The sequence below is a fragment of the Larus michahellis genome, chromosome 13, assembly GCF_964199755.1.
Source record: "Larus michahellis chromosome 13, bLarMic1.1, whole genome shotgun sequence".
Classification (NCBI taxonomy): domain Eukaryota; kingdom Metazoa; phylum Chordata; class Aves; order Charadriiformes; family Laridae; genus Larus; species Larus michahellis.
In genome coordinates, this window is record NC_133908.1 from 16,731,922 (window position 1) to 16,753,637 (window position 21,716).

General features: G+C 48.7%; 2 protein-coding genes and 1 long non-coding RNA gene across 21 annotated transcripts in view; 1 reads left to right on the top strand and 2 right to left on the bottom strand.

Annotated features, from left to right (window-relative positions):
* MAPK1 (mitogen-activated protein kinase 1) overlaps positions 1 to 3,095 on the bottom strand; it is a 37,539-nt gene extending 34,444 nt beyond the window's left edge. The window contains exon 1 of the mRNA XM_074605856.1: positions 2,727 to 3,095. Within this exon, the coding sequence (XP_074461957.1) occupies positions 2,727 to 2,869 (143 nt within the window). The 5' untranslated portion in view covers positions 2,870 to 3,095. The remainder of the gene's footprint in view (positions 1 to 2,726) is intronic.
* A 195-nt stretch (positions 3,096 to 3,290) lies between these two features.
* LOC141750550 (uncharacterized) lies at positions 3,291 to 7,060 on the top strand. Its single transcript, XR_012589720.1, has 3 exons — positions 3,291 to 3,565; positions 5,030 to 5,140; positions 5,483 to 7,060. It is a non-coding gene; the product is annotated as an uncharacterized LOC141750550 (long non-coding RNA).
* The window catches only part of PPM1F (protein phosphatase, Mg2+/Mn2+ dependent 1F), a 43,515-nt gene continuing 27,913 nt past the window's right edge, over positions 6,115 to 21,716 (bottom strand). For 7 of the 19 annotated variants that reach the window (XR_012589714.1, XR_012589710.1, XR_012589713.1 and 4 more), the window contains 8 exons: positions 21,539 to 21,686; positions 13,329 to 21,454; positions 11,410 to 11,520; positions 11,178 to 11,299; positions 10,470 to 10,869; positions 10,001 to 10,144; positions 8,950 to 9,506; positions 6,115 to 8,835 (listed from right to left, as the gene is read on the bottom strand). The gene's annotated coding sequence lies outside the window, so the exon portion shown is untranslated. The remainder of the gene's footprint in view (positions 8,836 to 8,949; positions 9,507 to 10,000; positions 10,145 to 10,469; positions 10,870 to 11,177; positions 11,300 to 11,409; positions 11,521 to 13,328; positions 21,455 to 21,538; positions 21,687 to 21,716) is intronic. The other 12 variants (XR_012589708.1, XR_012589702.1, XR_012589699.1 and 9 more) reach the window with 12 other exon arrangements.

The following is a 21,716-nucleotide window of genomic DNA, read 5'->3' on the forward strand; positions in this document are numbered from 1 at the left end:
ATATTTCTCAAACACTATTCTCCCTGCTGCAAAATCAAAATGGAAGATTGACCGTAAGAGCACTACCCTAAGAATACTTCATTTGCCCTTTTATTCAGTAATATAAATAAAAGATTTTTATTGTTTTCAACTCCCTAATCCAGAGATATCAGAATTGGGAAAAAAAAGGAAGAGTGAAGGATTTTAAGAGTTAAGTCACTTGTTTTCCGTATAACAAGCCTTATGGCACAATGCACTTGTAAATAACTAGCATCTCCCAAGTTGTACACATTAGCTGTGGGTCTAAAACAAAGCCATCAGAGCCTTCTCTGCTTTCCTTCAATAAAGTATACAAATTGAAATGGATTTTGCAGTTGCGGGAAACATCTTCATCTGCACACTCATAGCTTGCCCTCTACCCCACCCCCAAGGGAGAAGCTTCTGCAGATCCTCACTGCATTAGCAATCAAAGCATGATAAGAAGCATGTAGTATTAAACTGCATAACCTATCCTTCCTTTGATTGATAAGTAATCTTATTTAATCGTAGTAGCTCATATGTTAGGCACTACAATACATTACAGTTGCTATGGCATTTAACTACAAGTGCATCCAACACTTCCCTTATCAAGTATACAATATAAACCAAGACTTTGTTCCCTGTCATTTCACATCCAAGGCAGAAGAGCAATAATTAAGGGCACAACCTATTGAATCTAGTACTTCACATTAATAATTTTAGAGTAGAAAACACGGGAGCCAAGTGCATATTTCAACTGAACCAGAGACTTGGATTTTTTGTTAGCAATTTTGTATAGCGTTCATAGCAGACATAACGTATTAGAATAAGTTTCAAAATAAAAGACAACCTTATACAGCTTTGGAGAGGAAACAGTTTCAGTATAGAACTTAATAACATACCATTTGGAGTGGCAGAAAGTGGCCCCATTTCCCTGTATCTGCTCCCTTAGCACAGTGATGCCAAAAAAGGGCATCGACTACCATCATACTGCTTCTTGTAATCTCTGATCTGTGGCGAAATACTTTAGCTTTAACACGTTGTCTGTTAAACACCCTGTTGATATGAACTGGACTATACACAGCATACATGTTGGAAACACTATTCCCAAGAACCTTCCTAAATCAGACTGCAAGCGTAAACCAGCGCGGTTCGTACTGATGTTAACTGCCACGGTTTACTTGCCCTAGCTCAGATGATAAAGCACACCATAATAAAATACAGCTCATACCATAAGCTACATTAACAAGTTTTGGACTGGATATATTGCTGTGATTTCTAACGCTAAAACAATAACAAAGATATTTTTACACCGTAAACAGGATTTTTGATTCACATTTTGAAGGTTCTTCCCACAGCAAAAAAGCAAAGGCCACAGCTCAAAACTTCATAAGAGAGGCTCATCTCCCAGCTAAGTTCAGGCCTAGATGAAAGCTTCCACCCTGAAATACAGGATGACTTCATCTTAACAGGCCAGCACAATTCAATGACTATACGCAAAAACCTATAGCTATAGAAATCTGTAACAGACAGCTGAAAGCCGTGAAGAGGCTTCACTCAGAAATGCATGAGCTTACAAAAAATTGAGAAAAATTAATGCTGATAAAGCTTTCACGAAGTCATAGCCTGTAAATCTCATTTAATATCTCCAGTCAAAAAACATGCTGAAGAAACAGAAGCAGTGTTGGAATAAAGTTACAAAACAATAATAAAAGAAGTTTTTCATCTGCAGCCCTTAAACTGTTTCACAAGGGGTATTTTTTAAATCTGTTTTACTAATAGAAGGCAGAATAAGAAATCTTAAGTAAAGTCACTGAGCATATGTCAGATTTATAACCCAGTCACTAGATATACCATCACTGAGCATCATCCCAAATTATTTAGATTGCTAAAAAACCCCACCTCACACTCTCAATCCGGTTAGTTTACATTTTCGCTGTTTTGCAGTTCATTCACCTTGCTCTTTAAGACTGGTACTAACCAAAGCAAACACACAGAATCGCTTTCTACTGAGACTTAGTACAAGTCTTCGTGATACAAAATAACCAAGCGCTAGAATGGCTGAGGAGAACTTTCCCCTGTATACACGTTAATTTAGACACTAATCTGGTAGGCTGTGCAGCACAGACAGCACGTCCGAAGAAAAGCCAGGTAGGGGCAGCAATTCGTACGCACAGATACACTTTTCTCATCAACTGTGACCTCGGGGACGTGCAGCCAAGGGAGCCTTCGCAGGGGCACAAAGAGAAACGCGGAGCTGCCAGCAGGATTTTACGACCTTTTCCCCTCTCTGAACGCCTGCAATCACGCTACGGACGGGGAAAATAAAGAGAGCAACCAACTCCAGAGGCCAGGAAAAAAAAATACTCAAGAAAATAAACGCAGGACTGAAAGGAAACGAGAGGTTCAGTTGCACCCACCGAGGGAGGAAATTTGGGGCGGGGGGGGTGGGGATGCGGCAGGGAGGGAGGGGAAGGGCGATGCCGAGGGACAGCTCGGGATCAGGGAGGGAAGAGCAGAGCCGACGGGAGCGAGGCAGAGATGCTGGAGCCCCGGCCTCCCCTCCCCCGAGGGCAAGGCCCGGGCCTCTCCCCCCTGCACGGGCGGGACGGAGCCCGGGGCCGGGCCGCGGGGCGGCTGCGGCCGGGCAGGGCGGCGGGGAGGGAGGGAAGGAGGGAGCTGTCGAGGGCGAGGGCGCTGCCCCGTCGGGCCCGGCGGCCGGCACTCACCACACCATGCCGTAGGCCCCCTCGCCGATGTAGGAGAGGTTGGTGTAGCGCGGCCCCACGTCGAACACTTGGCCCCGCACCATCTCCGGGCCCCCAGCGCTGGCAGAGCCGCCCGCGGCCCCGGCCCCCGACACCGCCGCCATGTTGTCCGTGCCGGGAACCGCGGAGAGTGGGGGGGGGCGGGCGGAGGCGGGGGAAGAGGCGGGCGGGGGGCGCGGAGGAGGATGCGGGAGGGAGGAAACGAGGCGCCGCCCGCTCGGCCGCGCTCCGGAGCCGCCGCCGGCCCAGGCCCCTCAGCGCCGTCCCCGCCGCGGCCGCTCTGAGGAGACGCCGCTGGCCGCGCGCGCGCGCATCGCCCGGGCTGGGGGAGGGGAGGAGGGCGGGGGCTCGCGCGGAGGGAGCGGCGCGGGGGGGGGCGGGGCCGGGCGCGCGGGAGGGGGCGGGGCCGGGGGCGGGGCCGGGCACTGCGGTAACCGCAGCCGCTGGGGAGGGGGCGCGGCGGGCGGGTCACGTGGTGGGCGGGGCTGCTCTGCGGGCGCGCGGCCGCCCGGCGCCATTAGAGGCGTCAGGTGGCGGCAGGAAATGGCCGGGCCCGGGCGGGCGGCGGGGCCCGGGGGGGCCCGGGGGGTCCCGGCGAACCGGACTTCCGCTCGCCCGCCGGGACGCCGCAGGACGCGCCCTGCCTGCGTGGTGCCCAGCGAGGCCCGGGCCGCGGGCGGAGGGGAGAGGGCCCGGGCCGCGGGCGGAGGGGAGAGGGCCCGGGCGGTGCCGCGGCGGCCTGAGGGGGTGGCTGGGCCCGCTGGTGTCACTGCACACGAGCGCCAATTACTGTAACAAGGGCAAGTTTATTTCTGACGTTGCCTAACTCCAGTGTTGCAACCTCTAGTTAGCATGTTGTTTGTGCGTAGAGCTGTGTTTTCCTGTGAGTTGTTTCCCGCGAGAGTGCAAAGGAGCTGGAGGCGGGTTTGGCGGGCGGTGGTCGGCGGTGGCCGGTCCCTGCAGCGGTCGCTGGCAGCGGCGCCCGTTCTTGCAAGGCTCCCCTCTCCCAAAACAGCTGCTGCTTCGTCTGGAAGTTTGCAAAAGTTACGCACGAGGATCTTAATGCTGCTTCTGATTATTTTTTTTTTTCTGCAATTCTCTAATGATCTTGACAAAAAGTACTAACCCTGATCTGAAATCCTGTTGCTGCTTGCGTTAACCATTATTGGCACAGCTGCTTGAGACGTGCTTTATCTTCTGTTGCTTTGAAAATTTGTTCAGATACATATCTTTATATAGCTTGGCACGCCCGTGTCTCCACATTTGTACCCATCCCAATCTGCCAGACGACCCCGGTGTGGAATCATCCAATTACCCCTTGACCATCGAGCTTTTTTCTTACAAGTAGTTCCTAATTTTGTGTTCCTGTCTAACTGCTCAGCTGGAAGCTGTTGCATGACAATCCTGTTGCTCTCAGGTTCTCACCCGATGTACTTTGCCCTCTTCCTTCTTTCAACACTTCTCTCTTGCACCGCGCTCTCTTTCTATTGGCACGTTGACTGTCGGTATCTCTGCCGACAGTCCTGCTGCTTCACCTTGAGGGCGTCCCTGCTGATGTTCTCCCCCTTCCTTCTCCCACCTGCCAGAGGGTCCTTTCTGGATCCCACCTTCCCTCACCACTTGCTGCAAACCAGGTTCCTTGGCCGAGCAGTTGCGGTTTTCCATATCCGCTTCCGAAGGCGGTACAATCCCAATCCCAGCCCACTGACCCCCCGAGCGTGGGGCTGTTTGAGCGGGGGTTGGAGGGAAATGTCCCGGTCTGGGCTGCAGCCCCGGGACCCCACGTGGCACAGACCGACCCGTCCCCGATTGATGGGGTGAACGCTGCCACGGGCGGCCAGCGTAATCTAATTAACTCCTCTCTGTATTTAACAGACATTTCACTATAGAGCTGGGGGTTTCTTATGTATTTGAGTGGGATAATGCTTCTGATGTATTTATTTTTACTTGTATATAATGTTTTCCTTTCCGTGATGTGTTCTTCTGCATGTTAGAAACACAGCATTATTTTTCTTAGAAATTTTAGACAGCAGTAAATGTGAATAAATGTTTAAATTTTCTGAAACCAAGTAAAATATTATTTAAAAGGTTTTCTTAACTCTAAAAATGAAATTATGCTTACAGTTCTGATTACATACATAAATAAATCTGTCATCCACAAATGCAAAACAAATGATTATAGAGAATCTAGCTTAAACACAACCTGTCATAGCAAATTTAATTAAAAATTGGCATGTATCTAGATTATTTTCTACCTTCACCAGGATGTGTCTGATCAAAAAGGAAACCAACCAGGCAGACCAGGAAATTGTGGAAAGACTGTCAGCTGCTTTGAGTGCTGTGTTCGAATAGACGTCTAATCCAATTAAACCCAAGTAAGTGGTCAAAAGGCTACGGCATGCTTTCCCAACAGCTTCTCCTGTGGCAGAGCTTAGTGCGTGTACTTCCGTGAAGCGCTGCAGTTACCCAGACGGGCAGACCAGACGCTTTTCAGCCTCCTTAAATACACTGCCATTGCCTGCACTTAACGTTGGGTCTTTTACCTTAACAAGGTGACATTAAAACCTCAATTCTGGAAAGAGCATAAATGTGTTTTAAGAAAATTATTAGTTCCATGATCAAAATAAAGGGGTGTGTCGGAGCAGGAGAGGTGATACTAAAAAGTGATAGCAGATAATGAAAAGGAGGAGGAAGAAACCCCCATTTATTTCAAACAGAAATAAAAGCACTGCCAAGAAGAGTTTGTCCAACCAGGAACACAGTTCCTTTGGGTGAGAGCTGTATCAGGACGCGGCTGAGCCCGGCCATCGGGCAGTTGAACGCCGTGGACCAGACTGTCTCCATCTTCCCATCGCCTCCGGGATCACCCGGCTGAGCTCATCCCACGGCCAGGGGCTAGGAATTCTCCGCTCTGTCACCCGTCTGCTTTAACTGTGAGCCTCGTGTTCTGCAAAGGTCTCCGGGACAGCACACGCCGTCCCGCGGGAGCCCCACGAGCCCCCTCAAACGGCATTACCAGGTTTGGGCGCAGACGAGCCGCTGCCCGGCAGGGACACCCTTCCCTGGGGCTGGGGGGCGGTTCGCGCTTGTTTGAAACCAAGTCTACGTCTCCCCACATCACCATTATTGCATTAGTCCTGTCATGTGCCTGGGGACGGTGCAGACGCAGGTTGCGGTAACTGCTGTAGGAGTTGGCATTTGCTTCCAGAGCGCCTCAGCACGACCCCCAACCTTCCCGGCACCCAGCAAAGCGCAGGCATTGAGTGCATGAAAGAATTTTCCCAGTATTATTTAAAAAGACCTCAAGCCTCTGTGCGGGGGTGACGAGAGAGCGAAACAAGACATGTAAGATGTTTTATAAAGATATATTTTAACTTCTAAGGCACTCAGGAACCATGGTGATGAATGTGACACAAACTTAAATTGCTTAGATATGAGCTCTGATCCACAGGGAACCATCCCAGGATTCGTAAAGAGCATCGGATGCTAATAACTCGCAGCAGCACCTGCCCGGGCTCGGTTTAGCTGGTGACACGCGGCTGAAGTCCCTTGAGACCGATTGTCATTTCAGTGTCGGCCACCGCTTTGACAGCGTAAGGTGACCTCAGCGAAAGCGAGGATCTCGGCGTAGTCTTGCGCCATGGGGAAGGGAAAAAACAGTCTCTCACCCAAATTGCCAGGCAACTGACACCAAAACAAATTTATTTCCCCCCCCGAGTATTTCCTTTTTTCCCCATTCAGCATTCTGACTGGCTTTGCAGGAAGCTTACGGTGGCTTATACACCGCGGGGTTAAACCCCGTAAACAGATTGCTGTTTGTTCTGGGCATGCCAAGGGGAGCACAAAAGATTACTAATTGCAGAACTATACTGCCAGTAACGACCTTGATCTTGCACTAGTGTCCCTGCCAGAATCTGTCACTGTCGTAGGAGATGTCTCGTGTTATCTACCACATTCTTCTTAGATTTGCTGGTCACAAACACAGTTTGAAAACACAGTTGCAATTTCGAGTCATGCTTATGTTCCTTAGTTTTGTACAACTAGTTTATAACCATATTCTAAATATTTTAAAAGGGGTCCATTTTACAGCAACCTTAAAAGCTTATTATATAATTCTAACAATTTAATTAATATACTGACATTTTGTTGCTCTCCCTATAAAATTAACTTGCTTTTATTTTTCAGCTGCAGTAGCAGCAGTACCCAGGCACTGTCCTGCACTCCAGTAATGGAAATTTCCCAGCCTCAAAGCACACTCTGTCTCAGTCAGCTGCAATAAAACTGAGTGATTTCGATATTGTTGTGTGCTTTACTTGTCCTCGGTTATCGGGAGCTGGTATCTTCTGAAAACCAGCTACTCCTCATGAGCTTGCTCCATCTCGCCCAAGACTTAAAATTCAGTAAACAAGCTCTGGACGATAAGAGAACTGAACCACCAGATAAAAAGGGGGTTTTTTTTTGCAGGGCTGATAAAAAAATACCCATAAGGATGGTCAACATTCATAGAGAACGTGAGAGTGCCGTGCGAGGACGTGACCTTGCTCCAGTGACCGCTGTTTTCTTGTGCCAAAGCTTTATACACTGGAAGGCTGTTAAGTTTTTACAAAATATCAGTCTCTTGATCGCTGTATTTCTGATACCATTGATTGCTAGGAAAATACAAGAAAATACAAAAAAGGAGATAAGATTATTACAAAAGATAAGATCATTACAAAACCCGCAAGACTAATGATTTACAAATCCTAAAATATGCAGTCTGTTTCCCCCACCGGTTCTCAGCTCAGCTGAGACGGGACGAGAGACGCCTCCAACAGAGGCAGAAGTCACAGGATGCAGAAACAGGATTATTAGGGGTTTGTGTTGCCCACATATTGCAGCAACCGCGTTTTTAATACTGCTCGTAGTTAAAAACGTAGGGAGCGTTTGCGATGAAGAGGTTGGCTGATGCGAGGGCAGAGAAGGGATGATGAAGGAAGGAATAAAAGAGGGGACCGGCACCTTTGCTCTCCAGGCTGAGGGAAGGAAGGTGTCAGTCCCTTCCGAGCGCCCAGAGTCTGCATGGCATCTTTTTAGTGGATATTATACAAGTTACAGACATCTGTTTCTACAGTCCAAAACTGACGAGTCATCATTCCTTTTTAAAACAACCATTTCTTTGGCAATTTTGCATATCTATAGCAGATAGGAGCTGGGCAGAGGAGAGGTTTCCTGCAAGAAGTGGAGTGGCGGCGTTGTGAGCGCGGAGCCGAGCGTCGGAGCCTGCGCTGCGCGGGCTGTGCAACACCTCCGAGCCCTTCCTGTTTACCACCAGAGAGACCGCTTTCACCACATCACAAAACTTCCACGCACTTATTAATAAACACTCCTAGAGAGAAAATAATATCCAAATATACAACCCCCTGTGGCATCTGTCATTGTAGACAATAGCAAGTTTTCATTATATATACCGGGGGACTATCTGTGCGAGAGAAGCGGATTTTGAGGGCCCCATCCACCTCCCGCTGAAGCCCGTGCTGCAGCCCTCATTAGGTCATCGGACCCCTGGCATAGGATTTCTCTTATATGTAACTATCAAGATGTTTGAATGAGCAAACGTCATTTTTACTACCAGCATTTGTCATTTTTGTAAACAATGCGGGTATACAGAGAACGAACATCTGCAGAATTACAGCACAGAGCCTTATACGAAAATGGCGAAAGAAAGATTTGCTTCCAACAACAATAATCTGCGAGTGCCGAGGTACCTAATCAAATACACAAATTGTGCAGATGTTCGGAGCGGCGCTGGCTCGCTGTGTGGCCTTTCTCACTTGACAGCTCTGTTGTCTCAATTAATTCTTCTGGATAAATTAACCCAGCCTGAGAACGCAGTGCTGGGGAGCAGAACGCTGCAGATTCTTCAACACCAGCGACCTCGATGGCGCAATCTGCACCCCAGCTGATAAGATCTCTGGCACGGAAATGCAGATTATTGAGACCTATTCGGGATGTTCTTGTGATCACGGGCAGGACTTGGGAGACGACAGGCACACAGCGGGGGCGGGGAGGGAATCCAAGGTTTCTACCAACCCTGCAGGGAATGAGCATTTTGGTAGGTAACTACAGCGCAGAGACAGGCTCGCGTCTCTCAGAGCCCCACCGCGGAAGGTGGCTGGTTGCGCTCAGCGCACACTGTACAACTTACCTCTGCTCCGCCTGCTGGGACGGACGGGCGGATCTGAGCTGCAGCTCCCCGGGGTCACTGCTGCGCCGCATTCAAGACGGGCGACGACTGTATACGATTCTACTTCTTTAAACGGCTACAGCATTCTAAACTCTGCCACAAGACTGTCATCGGCTAGACCAGGGGAAAGACTGAAAGATGTCCCCTCCGGCCACCAGCAATAGATCTAGCTAAATTGAATTAATAATTACGACATTTGTAGCTTTTTGGATTGGGAAAGTTTTAACAATGGGAAAATTATCTGGTGCACATTGTTGTTGTCTTACCTTCCATATGGTGGTTATTACTCCAGATATGCAGAGCCTAATGGTAAGAGATGCCTTTTGTAACTGCAAGACATCCATTGTAATCAAGCGCTACGTTTATCTCACTGCATTACCGGGTCTCTGGGTTTTGTACAAGTGACACAAAATTGCTGTGAGCATCTATCAGCGTCCTGCATCTCCACTGGCGTTTCAATGATGTCTCATTTCCCACTGATGTTGACAGAGCCAAACCGAACCCCTGGCCTGGAAATCCTGGGGGAAAGACCAACAGCAATAAGAAGTATTTTTGACTATTACAATAAAGGCTGCTTTTAAAATAAAAAATTAATAACAAATAGCAGAGTGAGAACACCACTCTTTTTGAAGGATACGGCAAAACATCTGAAATATCTGTAGGATGATGCTCTGCATCCAATTTTACAGGTACCATTAACAGCGGCAGGGTAAGATTAAGTGATTACGCTCTGACAAACAGTAAGCGTGGGACAGCAGACAGCAGATGTCTGGCCACTTAGCCCTATGCCTCGCGCACCAGACTGTGGTATGGAAATGTGTGTGGATATTTAATTGTTATTCAGCTACAAGCTGCCTGGATTTATGAGCCTGGGAAGCGCTTGCGTTGCAGTGAGAAATGAGCGTTTATCAGCACAGTAGCTGTGCCGGCCTTTCCCGCAGAGGGGCAAAGTCCCCCCATCTATGGAAAATGGATTAAAAGGGGGAGCGTCCCACTCTCGTGTCCCATTTACCTTTGGGAAGTGCAGCTGGATAAATGCCAATATAGGGACACATTTCCATCATGAACTCCGAGCAGCTTTTACTGCTGCTTGTCACAGATAATAAAAATGCAGCAGCTGTCCTCTTATCAAATCCCAATCTGGAGAAATGTGTACCTAAGGGACATAAAGGGGATGACTCCTTCAGGGACAGTGACGTGGATACACGGGAATAGACCCTTTAAGAACGAGATTAGGAAGATGGGGCCATTGCCCTGCATTCAGGCATTTTTCTGGTGCTTGTCGCAGCAACCTTCTGTGGTCGCTCTGAAGGTGGCCTCTTTCCTCCCTGGTTCCCCTTCCCCCCCTCTTGCCCATGGCAGCATCCCCCCGCCCTCCTGCGCTCCCCTTCGCTGCCGGTGGATGCCCCCCCGGCCCCTGCCCAGCCAAACTCCCCGGGGGGCTGCCTTCGCCCCGCACCGCCCAGGAGGAGAAGTGGCACCTTCGGGGCCGAACAGCAGCAAAGCGTCGCCCAGCACACCCCACATCCACCAAAAGTCTGCCGTTCGTATTTCTCCCACTCATTGCGGTTCCAGTCTCCGTTCTCACAGCGCCCGACTCTCCTTCTCTGGCCTGATATATTTTTTGCTGAATTCATTTTCTTACAGTTTGTCGAGCTGCAGGAGCTCAAAGGGCTGACGAGCCCCAGACCTGCACAAGGGGAGCCAGGAGCAGACGTGTCCTTTTAACACTGGCAGTCCGTTAGATCTGGCTCCGCTGCCATGCGGGATCACTCCCTAAGTCCGGTCGCATCTGCCAAAGAGGGAGCTTTGACTACACTGCTGAGAATCCTTCAGACTCTTCTTTCGCCTTTGCCATCCTTTGCTGCGCTCTTCTCTGTTCTGGAAAAATGCAGGAAAAAATAGTCACGAGGGCAATTTTATAGAGACTTCCCTACCACCTCCTTCCTGCTCGTCCTCTTCCTCTCCTGTTCCTGCCATTTACCCCTCCCCAAATCTTCCCACTGTAATTCTCCGTGCTCCTGCTGACCTCCTCCTGCCATCTCACCTCCAGAAAGGCGCTCCTGATCCAGGACCTTTCTCCTTGCGAACAGACTGCACGAGCAAGACAGACTCATGCAGGCCGCCTTTCCCTGGACAAGCGCTCAAAAAAGGTATTACACAATCCACAAGACATGCGCGTTACTCACCAAAACAATCACGGGTATCCTATTTCTGCAGCCCTGCCTCTCCGTGCTTGTTTCTCCCCAGTGTCGTACCAGCGTGCCGAAGCCAGCGCCCCGTAACAGCCGTGCGTGAATCAACCTAAAGCCTGCGATGAGGGAATTTCTGTGCAGCTGCAGCGATGAGCAGAGGCAGCCCCACCGCCAAGGATGGAAGCATCTCGCTGTGTTTGGTTTGTGATGTGGTCTCATCACTTACACTGTTGAATTACCAGAAATAGCAAGATAGCAGCTCTGCAAATGGAATCCATTGCAAACTGTCGTTTGTTGCCCTATTCTTGTTCCACATACATCAGGGGTAGCGCATCATCTGATAAATCAAGACATAAGAAACAAATAAAGGCCTTTATATTGTAAGGGGGGAAAAAAAAAAAACCAACCTTCTAGAAATACTGTAGGAACATTCACATCCTCTATTTCTGTCTTTTATGAAAGGCAGGCTGTGTCTTATTATCATCAAGGAAAAAGTAAACAAACGTAATTTAATCAGTTCTGTCTTTCGTTGATTTGCATCAGCAAGAATAAAAGACAAAGGCAGAACGGAAAACAGCAGCTTTGTGCTAAAAGTTTGAATGCACAAAATACTTCTTTCTCCAGCTGTCAAACATTAAAAAACGCTCTGCATACCAGCAATAATAAAAGTGTCAAACAATTGACCACAATGGCAATCACAATGCTTCATTAAAAGCTCCAAAGCGGAGCAGAAAAGCTTCCAGCCGTTTGTTAAACAGAGCTCAATGCTCAGATAGTTTCAGAAAGTGTCAGAAGCTGCTTTTATCTCGCCCAGTCAGCCAGAGAAACGGCTGCGGGCCCATTTCAGCCCGGCTGGCGCTCGCCCGAGGCCGCGGCAGCAGCTGGAGGCGCCACTCGCTGCCCTGGGGCCGGGGCACCCCCGGCACCCCCCGGCAGAGGTTGACGTCCCTCCCAGCCACCCGGCCGCCACGCCACGCCGGGATATAATCACTGATTCTGTATTTACATACGTAATTACAGAGAACCTAACCTATTTGTTCAGCTGACAGGCGATGCTGTGATAAGGAATTTCAGCAGACAGGATATTTATAGACCCTTTATCTCTCTGTACAATCAGAACTAAAACGTCAAACAATACCCCGAACGAAGGGTTGTTTCAGTTCAACTTTTCCCCATTGTTGCTTTTCCCTTTTTTTTCTCCCCCCTCTGTCTGGTTTCTGCCTAAAACTTGGCAGTGAGGAAAAAAAAGGGAATGTGACTCACGCTGACAACTTCATTTGCTGTAAGAGACCTCAGTAATTGCTCTAACCCACTTACAGGAAAGCTGTCCCTCCTCTCCCTCCGCCCCGAGACAGACAGAGGCCCTGGCTCGAAGGGCAGCAGCCCGGCTAATCGCGGGGGTCACGCTGTCGCTATCGCTCGGGGAGTAACCAGGCCTCTTTCTTTTCACTTGTCGTCTTCTGGAGTCACGTTAGCCCCCGCAAGAGCCCAAAGCAGCTTCAGCGTCAGGGGCAGCTCGGTGGCCGGGGCAACCCGGGCTCCCGACGGTGCGGGGTCAGAGCGGCTGCTCTCGCCGCAGCTCCGTGGCCCCAGGATAAGGCTCCAGCAGCCCAACAACGGCCACCTTCTCCTTTTCCGACAGGGTGGGGGCAGGGGACGGTAAATAGGAACAGGAGAAGAATCAGCAGATGCCTATGCAGCACTCTACCAAAATATATTTTCATTTTTAATTACATAATCAACATAATGAGAGTGGCATTCGTAGTGAGGGGGCGGAACAGATGGCAAAGACTTCGTTTTCAGCAAGACATTAATTAACAACAATTCTGGTTTCTGCTAGAAAAGGGCGTTTGTTCTGCTCTAGCAGGGTTAAGGTGGGCGCTTACTACACGGGACAGAACTCAGTTTCCCAACACAGGATTGTGATCTTTGTGGGTTTTTTTCCCCATATCCCTGTTGATATTTCCAGGCTACTCTCGAACACAGCGACACCCTACGCGCAAAGCCTTACCGAAAACCAGCACAAGTTTGGGGCCTAGCAGGAGCTCGGGATCCTCCTTGCAAACACTTCTGAATGCTCAGTAGATGCATAAACGCAAAGAGGAAAGGGAAGAGGAGTTAACACGATTAAGTGAGAGAGCTTACGCTGCAGGCGAGGCCTGTGTAACACACAGCCGCTTCACGGAGATACGGCTGACGTTAAAGCTGTCTCAGATGCTCTGCAGAAAGTTCTCTCTCCTCTGTTCCAGGCACTCGGGCTCGGCATCTCCAGCACGCTGGGGCAGACGAGTTGGAAAGCGCTATCCCAAGGGGGACTGAAGCAGAAAGTAGCTACGAAAGATATTTATTAAAACCACAGGCAGAGAATACATGACCCAGACACAGCGAAGAGGGAAACAGCACAGGCCGTGGAGAAGTCAGGCCTCTCTGAGCTGGCTGCCGGGCAGCCAGGCACACGCTGACCAGCCACAAGCCCCCAGGAGAGGGGAGGTTGCTTTTCCCTGCTCCGCATTCGCCCTTAGAGGCTCCCCAGGGCCACCCCTGAGTCCCGCGGGGGCCGTGGGCCGCGTCCATCCCAGCAGGAGAGGGAGAGATCGGCCAGAGAGAGCGGAGGGAGCTGCGCGGCAGAGAGCACCCAGATGAGCACAGGCAGGAGCGGAGGACAGTGCTGCGGGGAGGGAGAGGGGAGGCAGCCGTGTACGATAGTGATATTATATACAACAGGGCATCCAGATTCACCCGCTGCGGAGCTTGGAAATGAACCCATCATTCCCACGTCTCAGCACTCCTCCCTGTGCTGCCAGCGAATATCTCACAGCTGACAAGAAACGTCTCTGCCCATTCTAGCAACACACACATCTAGAAAGGATGCGTTCCCGTTACTCCCACTTACTCCGTGCAGGCAGTAGATGGTTGTGGGTCTGTGCTGTAAGCTGAAAATCACGCCCCTACCCATTGCACAGGGGAGTGAATGATATGATAGCAGAGGATTTTTTATTTTCTTTCAATGTGTGTGTAAAAAACATAGTTGGGATGAGTTAAAGATTACAAGAATATTATGGTTATGAAGCCCAACACTAAAAAATTACTATATGCCTGAACCAAGAATGTCTGTTGCACCTTTCAGCAGCCACTTGAACTCAAAATAGCAGATCAGGCTGCCGTGCCGTGCTGCTCTCGGCCGTTAAGACAGCGCATCCTGGCATCACTGTACCGAGCGCAACTAACCTGCAGGATCGCGCACGACTTGGGCCTCCATCAGTTCACGCTGTGTTACTCCAGAAATGGGCCACGGGGAGGAACTCAGTCACTTGCATACATCAGATGGCAGAGATTCTTTGCAAGATGATTTTTAGGAGAAGTGCCAGATATCACCAAAACCGTGCTTAGGAGGTGCAAAGTAGAGGAAAGAAAAGAACACAAATAAATTACATTCTGCTCAGCCTGTCCTCCTTTTGCAGGGGTTAAGAGGGAGACGTGACAACCAACAGAACTACATTTGTACTTACAGCTCCTTTACTGGGAGGAGAGAATGGCAGCTAAAAACCCCTTGCAGATATATTACCTTTAAAAAAAATAAAATCAACACTACAAGAAGTTAACTCTTCAAGCAAAAACCAAAAGAAAAGCGACCAACAGATGCACAGACAAGCACTGACTTCAGTGGAGCTGCAGGGCTGAATTTGGCTTGAATTCTGTGAAGCACTTTCAAAGCAGGAGCATACTGCATACAAATGAGCGTTAAATAATTCCCATCATTAAGAGAGCTCTGAGCAGCTCATCTGGACTTTGAAAACAGCTAAAGCAAATGTACATTGTTTGAATACCATTAGGGACAGTCATTAACTAGCATTAAGACATCTACAGTATCGACAGTTAGTGCTGTAATAAGAGACCCATCCTGCTTTCCAGGTTATTTTCCTTTTATTGATTTGTAGAATTTCTTATGCACAAACTTTAGAGCGCCACAGAGCTCAGCAATTCACGTAGGAATACCCATTAAAGAACTACGCAATTCCTTCTTTTTTTTATATCGCATCTTTTAATTTTGGTTTTTAGAAACATAGTCCTGCTTGTCTGGTGTAAATACCATAGACTATTTAAAAACCAATATATATCAAGGAAACAAAGAGGCAAAGATGTAAGCGGGTTTACCCAGGGTGACAGGGAAGGACGCAGTGTAAGAGAAACAGACTACAGGGTCCGGATGCCCGGTGTTCTGGTGTCAGCCCTTCCTCCACCAGCTCTCAGCAGAGCCGCTGAGGTGGGGGACAGATAAACTGTGGCCTCACACCGTACCTCAAATGCTTGGAAACGTGTTGCAGAAGTAGCAGGGACAGGCCAGGTGAAGAAACCAAGCCATGAAAGAACCAAAGGTACAATATAGATTAATATGGTTGAAGATCATAGAATCATAGAAGATACCCAAGTGCCGGAGCCCCGGGAGGTGAGGAGTGCCGGAACACCGAGCGCCAAACGTGTGCAGCACACTGCGGGGGGAGGCAGCAGCCTGCGGGCTGAAGGCAGCTGGAAGGAGTCTCTGATGAAGGCAGAAATCGTTCTGAGTGACTCAGAATATTGGTATTCACAAAGAGAACTGAGAACAGGCAAAAATAAATAAAGCTGAAAGCAAAACCCAAAGGCCAAATCCCTCTCAATAGCCAGAGCGCTGATACAATCTGAGCAACCAAACAACAGCTCCTTGTGAGAACCTCTCGGTGCTGCTTCCCGCACCCAGCCCCTCGCCAGCGCTTCGCAGCCTGCGGTTCTTCTGACGCCGTTCCTCTGGCCAAGCACAGCCCCGGTGCTCTGCCCTCCACCCGCCCAGCCCCGGCTTCCCCCGACACTGCAGCTCCCCAGACTTGCCCGGAGCCCCGAGCGGCTCAGCCCCGCTCCCGCTGGCTGCCGGCTCCTGCCCGCGCCACGGGCACACGCACACCCGTCACCACAGACTCCACGTCCCAGTAGTTCCATTTATGAGCAGATTTATGTCAGCCGGCTCCAAGACTCCGCTGCCATCAGCCCAAGATGTAGGCAGGCAGCACTAAAACCCCACGTTCTCTAAGTGCTACAGTGAAGACTGAAAGACCGATTAGTTTAAATTTTTTATACAAGTGTGATGGCTTTTTGCCTTTCTGTTTTAATTCTTCACAGAAGAGCAGGGACGGAAGTTGCAGTTCTACGCGCTGGAAGCGAGAGCAGCCAGAGCCCGGCCGGGGGAGCGGTCTGCGGGAGCAGCAGCACTTTGGCGGGGCCGGCGCTAAGAGCCCCAGCGAGGGGGGCAGCTCCCAGGGGTGCCGTCAGACACACGCCCGCAGCAGCGCCATTAGCCCGCTAATGCACATCCTGGCTTGGCCAAGGGCTGTTTGGGAATAGCTCCTTCACTTAACATTTCATTAACAAGAAAAAATTAGAAGACAGTTTTCTAATGGTAGGGGCAGGCCTCTGCAACGTATCTTCCCATTACAAAAGGTGATTACTAGAAGGGGGAAGAAATGAACAGTTTTCATTAGTATTTGTATTAGGATTTATTCATTAACCTCTCCTTAAACTACTTCAAAGTAAAAAATACTAAATTGCTTGGATCCCCTCTCTGTCTCTTTCACCCTACAGAAAACAGCCACTTTCCGATCTCTCACTAGCATCGCCAAATAAATAACAAAGCCAAAGCCACCAGTCACAAAGGGGCTTAAGGCTGAGAATACAGATCCATAATTTCTTTACCTTAGAAAGCAGACAAAACCAAGACACAAGTTGAGATACTAAAGTTAAAGCAAAACCCAGCCTTATAAACATTTCCAGGGGGAAGAACATAATGGGGGCGGGGAAGACGGACGGATGGACTAGATTAAACCATTTTTCAAAGGTTTTAACGTCAGTCCAAAACCAAGCACTTGAAATGCTCTCCCCATAATCTTCTGGTTAGAATACAATGCAGCGTGTAGCTGGAACATTGTTTCAGTGGTTCAACCCGTGGCTTCCAAACACACTGTATTAGACTTAAATGTAACCTTAATAACGGACGTCTAGGGTTCGGTGTTTACCTCTGTGTCCTCATCCATCGCTACAGATCTAAAGCTGATTGCATGCACTGGTAAGAGGAAGGTCTGTCCGTGCATGATTTGATGTTTCTAACGTTTTGAAGACATGAAAATCCACTGATGGTGGGACAGAGAGAGGGAGAGGAGTACATTCTGTTTTCAAAAGCAGACTCACTGCCACAACAGCAAAGCCTGCGCTGCTGAATTTGACCTTTGCCCCAACTGCAACGCTCGTTCCTTCAGAAACAGGGAGGCTTGAGGCGTCTGACAGGACAGAAGGGGGGAGCTGGTAGAGCCACTTCCGCATGGAATTCACCGCCCCGCGTCCCTCCCAGCAGGGGTCCCACGGCAGCGCTGCTGCAGCAGCTCTGCTCCAGGGGCTCCTTCGGGAGCCACCACCGAGGACACGGTACCTTTAGGGCCCAACGGCATTTCTCCAGCTCCGACTGTCAGGGAAAACTCCCGACGTACATCCATGGTCCACCCCATGCTGGTCATTCCAGCGGCTGGCACAGCGGCGTGGCATCGGCTGCACCAACAGAAAGCAACTGGGAGAAATCCCTGATGTCAGTGGCCCAACGCGCGTTACCTGCGCCTGTCTGTAACCCAGCAATTAGATCCATCCTTAGCAGCTTAGCTTAATTATAACTTAGAACTTCTTCAAGCATAAACTTTGCACAAGACTTTAAATGACTATAATTAATTATGCAGCAAGCCTGAAGTGCCTTCTGGTCTATTGTTAAAATTTTTTTCTCCTTTCCTCACACTGACACCAGAACCTGGTTTTGTAAAGGGACTGGGCTGTAGACTAAAAGAGAGGCATCTCTTACAGCGTGATAAACACACACACAAACAGCTTTGACGTCTTCTATAAAGAGAAACAAGGCTTCAGATTTTTTTAATCTTGACTAAGAGATGCAAAAAGATTATTATTCTAACCTATACTTGCTTAGTCCCACCCTGTACACGCGTGACTTCTTTCCTGTCTCCAATTTTAAAGGCTTTTTGCACTCCCAAATGACTGCCGCTGCCCATTCCCCAGAGATCTGGCACCGGACAGCTGCGCCCCAGCCTGAACCAGCTGCTAGAATTTTAACCAGTAAAAAGCAAAACACAGAATTAGTGCCAGCAACACTCCAACTTCTTAAAAGATACAGGGAAGGAAGGGAGTTATTATCATGTAAAGAAACTTTTCCCACTCATCTTCCCAGCGCCTACCCACAGCCAGAGAACACTGCGGGAATGACACAGCGCAGAGGGCTCTTCACCAGCTTGCGGCAACGGGCGACATCTCCTCTCTTTTCCTGCTGCTTTTGGGCTGGCTTCGGCCAAAGGAAGGAGGGAGCCCTCTGCGGGCAGAACGCAGAGCCCCGCAGCAGCGCTCGGCTCCTGGGGACGACCGGCCTCCTCCGCCCCAGCCCCTCGCCTCACCCGGGGGGCAGCGGGTCCCTGGGCTGCGGGGGCTCGGCAGCCGCAGGTCACGCAGAGAAGTCGGGCTGGGCAGGGGGGGACGCCGACTCCTTCCCGACGTGCTGACTCCACGGCCTGGAACGCAGCGTTTCTGCACTTTTCTATCGCTTCTGCAATCTTTTTCGGGGAAAAGAGAACATCCCCGAACTGCAGGCTGAAGGACCGCAGCTCGTCTGGCCCACCACAACGGAGCTGCATTTTTTTCTTCTAGGCTGTGCAAAAGAGTTGGTTTTGCCTCACTATGTGCCTCAAGCATACGATGAACTCCTGTATAAAACGAGCAGGTTTATGTTTGTCAAGGCATGTTCAGAATATTTCTTTCCAAGAGCTGCTTCTATTTCAAGGCTAGATAACAGCTGCACCATTTAAACATTTAAATATTTTCTCATTCTAATGAGAACTTAAGACTCCTTCCAAACAGCTCAACATAACAACATAAGAATGTGGCAAACCCAAACTTCAAAACATTTTAACTCAGTAAAAAAAAAAAACAAACCAACACCAAAATGCAAGTATCAAAAAGCATCTAACAAGATATTAAGTATTAGTTGTAGTGCAACGGGTAACAGATTTTGTTAGATATGCAAAACGGAAAAGTTCAAATACAGCTTAATGCTTTGAAAATACAAGTTTTGTTTTACATAAGGGATGTTGACCGTAAGACATCTGCACAGTTACACATGCAGAGCTGCATTATCAGTTTGGTGAAACAGGTAAATACCCATTACAGTCTCCACACAACATTTGCAAGCAACTTTCTGTATGACATATTCAAGGTTATGCTTGATTTCTAAATAAATAGATAGAGACAGTAGCATGAAAGCCCGTAATCTATATTAGTGCTACCAGAATAGCAAACTTGATCTAGATGCAGAAAATGTTTTGTCTGGCCATCGCCAAAGAGCAGAGACAGGCGAAGTCTGCATTACTAGAGGAGAGCCCGTATTTCTTACAGTTCTCCTCGTCTCGGAAGAGGCACCTCTGCTTACTCCACTTCCCAGGTGTAGAGGACAGGTATTTCCAGGCTGATCTGGTAGAGCTCAAGAATTAATTTCCGCATAGCAACACCCAGTAAAGTTTCCTAGAGAACCTGGATGAAACCAGCAACTACTAGTCAAGGTAAACTGAGCAGCTCTATGAGAATGAAATAGCCCTCACACGTGCTTAACAGTCACTAATTCAGGCTGAAACAGAAACATCTGCCTCATCACCGTTATTCCATTACTCTCCACAGCCTAGGAAATGAGTGGCTACAGATTTTACTGCACATTGTCCGCAAAGAAACATACAACAGGGGTGGTTAAACAGGACATGAAGATTTGTTATTGCTTGCTTGAACAATTGCGGTGGTCAATGCTTCTGTATCATGAACCCCATCAATGGCACCCACATTTAGCTTCATGTAGCTTTAAATCAAAGTTTTACATTAATTTCCATGGGCTTACTGATTTCTTCTTGCTCAAACCCACCAGCAGCAGAGACTGCAGACGACTGGTATCACAGAGCAGAAGGTTGGCTATGAGCCCCGTGCCGAACACACGGTCTGCTGGAGATCTGCTAGATGAAAAAGAAAACATTCAGGAGTAAGATAGCACAGCCAACAAGAATCAGCAACGTCTGGATTTTGCCTCCTACTAATCAAAAGGAGACAGTAAAGCCAACGTTGGGCACCATCAAGGAGAAACAACAGCAATGTCCAGTCCTGTTCTCAGCTGCAGCTGGAACAGCCTCAGGTCTACGGCACCCTTTGTTAGGAAGTACCAACGATGCCTGCAGGACACTGGAGTGACTTGGTTCTGCTCTGTGTTGTTACCAGCAAAGAGCGGCTGTAGTTGCCTTTGGACTGTGGAGCTACCTGGATGATGGAGGATGACGGATGCCCAGCGCTGCTTCCCATCATCACAACAGAAGAGCAGCAGTTAGCTGTTGCCTGTGCTCCCTGGGGAGCTAAATGAGTCACAGCTGGGAAACGGCTGCAAAACCTAGGCAAGCAGATCACCAACCCACACTTTTCTGAGAATTTGCTACTTTTCTAGAGATTATTACAAGTGAATTTTCACCTCTGGAATTCTTACTGTTAGAAAAAAACACAAACAACCAAACCAACAAAACATTTAGAACCATGAAATGGAAGATATTCTCAAGACATTTGAGGTTTGATCTGAATGAAGTAGGTCCAGGTATGCCCACAGCACCTTGAGCAGAATCTACCTGATGACTGATTATGGTTACACTTATTTTTGTATTTCTAGAAATATCTTATCTGCTTCCCTCCGATACAGCATTTTGGGCTCTTAGTAGATTTTAATTTTTCTTCTTCACTAGGATAAATACAATAGCATTTAGACAAACTGCCTAACAGACTGCATCTCTCAGACCCCCAAGACTGTTAAAGAGTGTTTTTATCGAGTCTCTGATCTCTGTCCTGCCCTCCTTACATCTCCCTTTCTGGAGGATATGAACACCAGCACTTCAGAAACAATCACACAGAGCAGCTTCCAAGTCATACTTATATTTTGAATGTTACCATCCTTCTCAAAACTTCCTCCATGTTTTGTAGTAAATTAACTCTAACGTACTCCAAGAATTCACTGTCCATCCTTCCACTTCAGCAGCTGAAGACCACTTCTTTAACAAGTATCCACGTGAACAACAAATTGTCACGACCTCTGCTGCAACAGGGTCTTTCAGGTCATTATCCCATTACCGTAAGATGTCAGGTAGTACGCCAGACTTCGCCTGCACCATTACTGTTGTTAGCTGGTAAAAAGAATGAAAAACCCCACTTAGCTCAAATCAATGAATTAGAGGTACGCAGTCCATTTCTAAGGTGGTTTTAGTGACCTCATCTTTTCAAGTAAGCAGGCTCTGTGACCCGAAGGACTGTTTACTTCTCGTGCTCCCACCGGTCTCTTTTCCCATGGAAGAAGGTAGATTTGGTGACTGGGTGACCAAGCAAAGATGTGCAACGTGACCACTGCGAATCCAGCTACTTGAAGTATTAGAATGAAAAATACATTTA